Consider the following 8201-nt stretch of genomic DNA (forward strand, 5'->3'; position numbering starts at 1 on the left):
CACGTTTGTGACATGATAAGGTTTTTTTGGTTCACAGCAAAAGAGAGGAGGAAGACCTCTTCTTGATTAATAATAGATCTTTGAGTCGGGTTGAATTTCAACAACAGCAACAAAACCTGCCGCAGGTTTCCATTATAAAAAATACATCAGACACAACCTGCAGAACCGGAAAAACCGGGATCATTAGGGGTCAAAGGGCAAGACCAGGACACATTTTTTTGATCAGTCTGACTGAAATGATGCGGATCAGATTTGAACAAAACTGACTATTTTCTTATTTAAATAAATTCTTCTTCTTCTTCCCTTCTCCACCTCTTCCGTTCCTCCTCTTCCTCTGAACATAGTTAATAGGAACCTGGATACTTGCAGCAATATGTGTTTCAGTGTCGCCCTCTGGTGGCAGTTTGACCCTCCAGCATAACTATTTTCCACCTCTGCTTGTGTTTCCAGCTGCTGGGAAGTACAGCTGCACACACGGAAAGATGACTGAACAGGCTCAGGGGTCCAAAGAGTCAGGGATCCCTTTGGTTTTTGGCTGTGGAATTTGAACCATGTGCCAACAAGGAAGAAACAATAACGAAGAGACGCAAAAAACAGACATAGAGATACAAAAATACCACAAAGAGACATAAAAACACCTGAAATAGAACAACCAAAGAAGGCCTAGAAATGACCACAAAGAGACACAGTAACAGTAAAGTAAGTAACAAAAAGAGCTTTAAAACCACCACAAAAACCCAAATTAAACATCACACCTCAGAAATATACCATAAAGACTAGAGACACAAATGACCACAAAGAGACAGAGAACAACCACACATAGATTCAAAAATACCATGGAGAAAAAACAACTGTAAAGACACAATAGGACAATACAACACCACAAAAAAGCAAAGCAAACAGCCTACTGTGTGTCTTTCTCTCATGTAGCACATATCGTGGGGCAACATACTGTATGTGAGTTAACTGTTTAGTTTATTAAAAGCCACAGATTCCAATCTGACATTCTTATTACACAACACACCTGAATGTACCACCCATTTGTCGGCTCTCTACGTGCATTGTAGTCTAGCAGGAAGGGCCCCCAGATTTCGAGATACCCCTACCCGAGGTAGAACAAAATACAACAATGATTTTTCTTATCTTTAGGGTCTCCCATTAATGAAATTGATTGTTGTCAAATTTTATTTTGGGGGAAAAAAATTGTTTTTGGTTGTTCTTTAGAACTACCCCAATCCCTGAAAAAGAGCCAAATTAGACCAGGCCGAATACGGGAAAGGTGACCAAAAAGCCCATAACTTGAGAATGACCACTCTTTTCCTCTTCAGATTTGCTGAGGTATGAACCAGGTGGCTGGTTTTAACAAGGAAGAATAAAGTGTCAATATCTTTGGATGTACATTGACGTTCATGCCTTTTTAATTGTAAATAATGGGTCCAACAACTTTGATAAATCAGTTTATTATTTTAACCGAACCAGGATCATCACTGAGTGTTCTTCTGTGACTTGGGCACTACGATGTTATTCATACAAAAGTAACACACACATATAAACACAGAAAGTCTATTTTAAATGCCTCTAAAGATTGTTTATTTAGAATAAAAGATGTATTTTTATGTAGGGTTACTGGAGCAAATCCTGTTCTAATCTGACCCTTTTTGTAGTACTGATGGTGCCAGCAGGGGTCAGGGTAACAGATAGAAACAGACACAAATGCCAACAAATGTATGTTGAACACTTGATTTATATTGTCAATACTAATGTATAGTGTTATACAGGAATACAAACTAATACAAGAAACACTGAGAACCTTCTGTTGATGTTTTATGTTTAAAAGAACATTTGACCAATAACCATCTACATATATATTTAAGATTTATTTTGGATTAACTGACAAGCTTCTGTAGATCTACTGAGGATCCCCATTATAGCTCTGGTGGGTCCCCAGTAGATGTCTTGATCTGAGTTATCTGCTTCATGGCATGTTCTCCACGTTGACCTTGGACAGGGTGACGTCGCAGTGTATGTTGAGCGTATTGATGGATCTGAGGTTGCTGACCCGGTGATGAAAAGCCAGGACATGAGAGTTGTTCACGGCGACCTTAAACTCTTTGTTGGTGCACAAGATCTTCATCTGCAAAGGAAAATCCACAAAATCATCATCAACTTGCTTTTTTACAGATAAACCCTTAAACCCCACTTTACTGTGTATTTGGTCCGACAGCTCATCTGTCGACACTCGGAGCTCTAATACTAAACATCAGTACCTAAAAGGAAGGTCATTTCGACTGTTTATCAGCCTATCAAAATAGAAAATCTAGAGGCTTGAAAACAACATTGTTTCTGACCCCAACCATGTCCTTAACATCCAATAGGAATTGTTGCCGTCAAATCTGAAATACAGGGTAGCATGATTTAAAATGTAAAGTAAATCCCAGTTCAAATGAACAATTAAAAGTATTGAAAATCTTGTACTCAGTGATTTTAATGTTATGTTAAATGTCTGTTTTCTTGTTTCTTGTCTTATCCATTTGTCCTTGTTGATATTGCAAATGGAGCTGCTGTTATGAAAGAAAAGTTTCTAACTTATTGTAACTATTGTAGTTGCAAGTAGCGAACTACTCCCAAAAATATCCCGGCAGCCGTAACCACACAAGTTTCATGAGGTGAAAAACGGTCGTACCTAACGTTTGTGAATGCTATTAAAAACAAGTACCAATACTACAAGTGTTGTTAGTATAAATTAAATATTGGACCTCGAATGGCTTCCCTTGTTGGAAGGGGAAGTTCTGCAGATCTCTCTCCTCTTTCCCCCAATTCTTGCTGATGCAGCTGTTTCTGACGATCACCTTCTTGCCGCCCTCATTGAAGCGAGGGTTGAAGTGGAAGGCCAGATCGGTGGGTGTTTTTAAATCAACTGTGAACCTGGAAAACAACAGAGACCATCAACTCAAAATCTTTAAACGTATTGCAGTGTTATACAGTGAAGTCATGTATCCATCCATTCGTTGTTCATTTTAAAGAGTTGATACTGACTTGTCAGCATTTGATTTGATGGTTCCAGCGATGGTGATGAGCATTTTGTCATGAACTCCACCGGGCAGAGTCATGCTGTATGGAACCTTCTGTAAACAGGAAACAGATTTAATTTCCATGAACAATGGATTATCCATCCATCAACTATTCATTCATCCAAGAATCCCCACAAATTCATCAATAACAATCCATGGGTTAATCGATTTATTGATTCAACCATCCATCCATCATTTATTCCTCCGACAATCCATCAAAAATAATCTGATAACCATCCATTATCCTTTCACCCATCCAACAACAGTCCATCTATCCATCCGTCTGTCCATCAGTTCACCAAACCACCCAAAATCCCTTCAATGTATCCATCCAATAATCCCCCCCAATTATCCATCTATCCTTCAATACTTCATCCAACTGTCCATTCATCCATCAAACATTCAGCAAAATCCATCCATCCAATAATCTCTCCAATTTACCCATTCATCAATTTTACATCCAGCCAACCATCCAACAACAATCCACCCAAATATTCGGACATCAATCCATCCGTCCAATCATCCCCCCAGTTATCCATCCAATCCTTCCATCCTTCATCTATACGTCCATTCATCCATCAAACAACAATCCATTGAACAACAATCCACCCAATCATTTGACAATCATCCATCAATAAAAAAATCCTTCCAATTCATCTAATTAAAGTACGTTTTGAACATTAAGCCATGTAAACATGTCACAGGATGTTCATCCATCCATCTATCCAATAATCCCTCTAATTTAGCCATCCATCCATCCATCTATCCAATAATCCCTCTAATTCATCCATCCATCATCAATCTATCCACCCATCCAATTCATCAATTTATCCACCCAAGTAATCGGTAATCAATCCGTCATCAAATAATCCCTCAAATTTACCCAGCCAACCATCATCCATCCAGCCAACCATCCAACAACAATCCATCCAAATATTCGGATATCCATCCATCCATCCATCCACTAAAGTAATCGGTAATCGATCCATCCGTCCAATAATCCCCCCAGTTATCCATCCAATCCTTCCATCTTTCATCAATACGTCCATTCATCCATCAAAACATCGATCCATCCAATCAAAAATGTCTTCCAATTCATCCATCGTTGTTCATCCATCCATCCATCCAACAATCCCTCAGGCTCCATCCATCCACTCCCCACAATTGTTCCATGATTAATCTCTTGTTCTGTCTCACCAGACTCTGTTGGGGGGCATAGCCAGGTCCAGGTCCAGGTCCAGGTCCAGGTGAAGGAGACGGCCAGCCAGGTTGGCTTGGCTGGCTGGGCATTTGACCTCCAGGTTGGGGTCCAGGCCAGGCACCTCCACCCCCAGGTTGACCTCCAGGTTGGGGTCCAGGCCAGGCACCTCCACCACCAGGTTGACCTCCAGGTTGGGGTCCAGGCCAGGCACCTCCACCTGCAGCGGGAGCGGGACCTGCAGGCCAGCCACCTGCAGCGGGAGCGGGACCTGCAGGCCAGGCACCTCCACCTGCAGCGGGACCTGCAGGCCAGGCACCTCCACCTGCAGCTGGTGCGGGACCTCCAGGCCAGGCACCTCCGGCTCCTCCTCCACCTGCAGCTGCAGGCCAGATGTGGTTGGGAGTAAGTTGACTTGAATGTGGTTTACACTGTTTTTAATTGCAGACTTCTCTGTTTTTATTAATCTGTTTTGTTGGATTGGATTTTTGGATTTTGGCGACTCCTGGTGGTTGGATTAAAACAATTTATTACACGGCTAAATCGTATACTTCCGCTTCCGATTGGTCACTTCAGAACATGTGACACGTTGTTAATACCGTAGTACAGACCGCTGTCAAGGACTATTTTGACCGTTGCTAAGGAGGATCAAGAAAGAGAAAGGGAAAAGGTAAGGGCTCTGCAGAGGTTAAGGACGTTTTAGTGGATCAGAAACTGTAAACAGATTTGGACAGTGCTGCCGTAAAGTTGTTGTTGTTGCAGTTCCAGCCATCGGTGCGCACCGGAACAGGGTTTTTATTTTCTTAGCGGAAGAAATACGATGATTTATAACTCAATAACATCATTACAATTAATATTGGGAGTCGAGCCGATAGTTTGTTTAGTATTTGGTCGTGTAATAAGCGGGATAATGTGCAGCGACTTGGTCAATATGGGGAAAAAAACACCCCTCGCTGCACATTATCTCTTACATCAACACTCATTGATATACTCTTTTTTTTTTTTACATCCATCTGAACTAGAGACAGGGGTAATATGCTGGGGAAAAACTCTAGGATTAAAGTTGTAAAAAGAGGAAGGAATTCAGTCTATGCAAGCGGAGATATTTGAAATTGAGCGAGTAATTAGCATGATTCTGTGTCCCCAAGAATCTGAAATGTTGGACAAAGTCTTTGTACTGTTATGTAAATTAATCGAAAACTAATTTGCTGGTTGGATGCAAATTGTATTTCGTTGTACTCTGTGCAATGACAATAAAGTTGAATATAATCGAATCGAATCTATTGCGAATTCAATACAATTCAATAAAAGGACGATTAATGGCGCAGCCCTCAATCACATAACACTGTTCCACACAGGGGCTTCATACCATTAATAATATTGAAAAATAAGTATGTAAGTATGTGTAATGATGATGGCATTCTTACCTGGCCAGGAGGGATTGGTGGGCGGGTTGTTGCCCCCACCAGCGGGCCAATCACCGAGGGCGTCTCCCAGCTGCAGAGATAGAAAAAGGAAATCACGGGATGTCTACGTTTGAAACTGACCCAACTATTACCATATCATTATCCCAATTATTTTGCAGTTAAACATAGTAAAAACAACAAACAGAACCATAACATCCAGCTGTCTTTAAAGAGCCGTATTTCCCATCACCAACAAACACATAAAAACAAATGTTTTAGAGCTGCACGTGAACGCAGCACAGTGTGTTTCAGTGTGTGTGCAGACTTCAGGGTGTGTGCAGACTTCAGGGTGTGTTGGTGACAGACTCATCAGGAATGTTCCGTATGTAGGTGTTGGTTTAAGAGATGAATGCCTCCCTATTTAAATTCTTACCCCCTTCAACCCCAAACACATACACACACACACTAGGCAAACACAAGCGACAGTGTCTGTACTGGGTCAGTTTCATAGTATACAGTAGAACTATGATCTTAGCTAACTGAAAAAGGTCATTGCTGTTAAAGCTAGGGTTGGTCAAAAATGTTTTATATTTCTTGAAATTATCCTTAATAAATCAAATGCTCTGACAAATAATTAGGTATATGTGGGTATCATTGTTGTAGGACTGCAAAAGAGTGGTAGCCTACAGGAATTACTCATAAAACCCAGAAATTAGTCAACATTTTACCACTTCCTGTTCCCTCGTCTTGAAGTCAATGCCTTTTTTAATGGATTTTTGGTTGCCTGAAATAAAGTCTGTGATCAACACAAGCTAAAGAATTTTTTTACATTTTGTTCTACAACGTACAATACGTCAGTTAATACCCACTGGTGAATGTCTGAAGCTTCTACGTGTCTAAAAAGCAGCGGTTGCGAACATTAGCTGCCTTTAGCTTAGCGGTGGTGACGTGAAGTCATGTGACCGTGCTGTAGTTCCTTTATAGCCCAACATTAGCCACCTTTAGCGTAGCGGTGGTGACGTGAAGTCATGTGACCGTGCTGTAGTTCCTTTATAGCCCAACATTAGCCACCTTTAGCTTAGCGGTGGTGAAGTGAAGTCATGTGACCGTGCTGTAGTTCCTTTATAGCCCAACATTAGCCACCTTTAGCTTAGCGGTGGTGACGTGAAGTCATGTGACCGTGCTGTAGTTCCTTTATAGCCCAACATTAGCCACCTTTAGCTTAGCGGTGGTGATGTGAAGTAATGTGACCGTGCTGTAGTTCCTTTATAGCCCAACATTAGCCGCCTTTAGCTTAGCGGTGGTGATGTGATCGTGCTGTAGTTCCTTTATAGTAATATATAGGGCAATTTCGAAATCCAATGGAAAAATCCCATTGGCTTTTTGTGGAGGGAGTCCTTGTGATGCTAACTTCAGTGCACTACTCTATTAGCCAACCTGCCTTTGTTGCAATCGTTGCACGTCATTAGAAACCTCGACAAGCTGATCGACAGCTGAACCAACAACAGCAATGCTCATTGTTTAGGCTCATAATAACAATTTAAGGGGAGTGACTGTCACAGAAGGCCTAAAGGGAAAAGTTAAAGGGCTAATTTCTGGCTAGGATTAGCAACAGTTTGACCTAATTTAAGTCGGGTAATGATTTTCTACACAGTGATATTAAACATTAACTTAATTTTGCAATAAAACCTGCCCTTTCTTTACTTTAGGGATGTAATGTGCTTTATTTTAGTCTGGTTTAGACATCTAAATGAACACATGTGACACAGCGGTAAACATTAAATCACATTTAGGATTCAGGTGAGGGATGAAACTCAGACTTACATTCATGTTGCTCGACTGTGATCTGAAACACAAAGAAACATTTGAAAATGACAGGAAAAGAAAACAATGTCTGAGGGTGTGGTGGGCGAGTCCCAACATGGAGAAACCTGAAACTCATCTTCCTCCTCTTCCTCCTACTGTGTGAAGGAGTTTAAGAAAATACATATTCCTAACATGTCAAATACTAAACTCTTTAATGAGTTCTGCTTTATTTGTAGTACAAACCTCTGACAGTATTAAAGATTAGCCTTTAGCTTTCTTACTCGTATTTCAGCTTGACGCTTGACTATAAAATGCAATATTTCCTGTTTTACACAAAACAACCTTTGCACTTAAAATTCCTGTATTTTCTGAAATTTCACAGACTCTCATGTGGCAATTCTTCTTTGTAAAACTAGTGTTTTAATTATTTAACTGCTGCATAACTAATCTGACTTAAATCATTTCAATAAATAATAATAATACAAATTATAATGACGTAAACTTAAAAAATAAAAAGTAAAAAAATACATACATAATAATAACAATGATAAGCAAATAAATAAACATTAAATTATAAATTATACATAATCCTCAATAATATTAAATAGATAATAGCTCAAAATTAGCTGCACCTCAACCAACTAAAATCCTGCTTTGTAATAATAATTTAATAAACGTATTTATCAATGATATAATATAATATAGCTTAACAGCAAAAGG

The 8201-nt window shown here is 40.0% G+C and overlaps 1 protein-coding gene across 2 annotated transcripts; it reads right to left on the bottom strand.

Annotated features, from left to right (window-relative positions):
* Positions 1-1444: 1444 nt before the first annotated feature.
* LOC104961687 (galectin-3-like) lies at positions 1445-7606 on the bottom strand. Of its 2 annotated transcripts, XM_010790019.1 has the most exons (7): positions 7500-7606; positions 5697-5766; positions 4523-4651; positions 4269-4444; positions 3037-3125; positions 2757-2925; positions 1445-2134 (listed from the first exon to the last, which is right to left on the bottom strand). In XM_010790019.1, the coding sequence occupies exons 1-7, from the start codon at positions 7596-7598 to the stop codon at positions 1976-1978; spliced, it is 891 nt and encodes a 296-aa protein (XP_010788321.1). In that variant the 5' UTR covers positions 7599-7606; the 3' UTR covers positions 1445-1975. The 2 variants fall into 2 exon arrangements, with proteins under 2 accessions (XP_010788321.1, XP_010788320.1); XM_010790018.1 differs by having other exon boundaries at positions 4269-4651.
* Positions 7607-8201: the final 595 nt, after the last annotated feature.

This window comes from Notothenia coriiceps, unplaced genomic scaffold, assembly GCF_000735185.1.
Source record: "Notothenia coriiceps isolate Sejong01 unplaced genomic scaffold, NC01 NC01_scaffold00033658, whole genome shotgun sequence".
Lineage (NCBI taxonomy): Eukaryota > Metazoa > Chordata > Actinopteri > Perciformes > Nototheniidae > Notothenia > Notothenia coriiceps.

Bases quoted from the DNA above. Each gene is read 5' to 3' on its own strand.
- LOC104961687 (XM_010790018.1), bottom strand. From the start codon at position 7,598: ATGTTGGGACTCGCCCACCACACCCTCAGACATTGTTTTCTTTTCCTG. The intron at 5,767-7,499 runs GTAAGTCTGAGT...CTATCTCTGCAG, and splicing joins CACAGTCGAGCAACATGAAT to CTGGGAGACGCCCTCGGTGA. The intron at 2,926-3,036 runs GTCAGTATCAAC...GTTGTTTTCCAG, and splicing joins ATCAAATCAAATGCTGACAA to GTTCACAGTTGATTTAAAAA.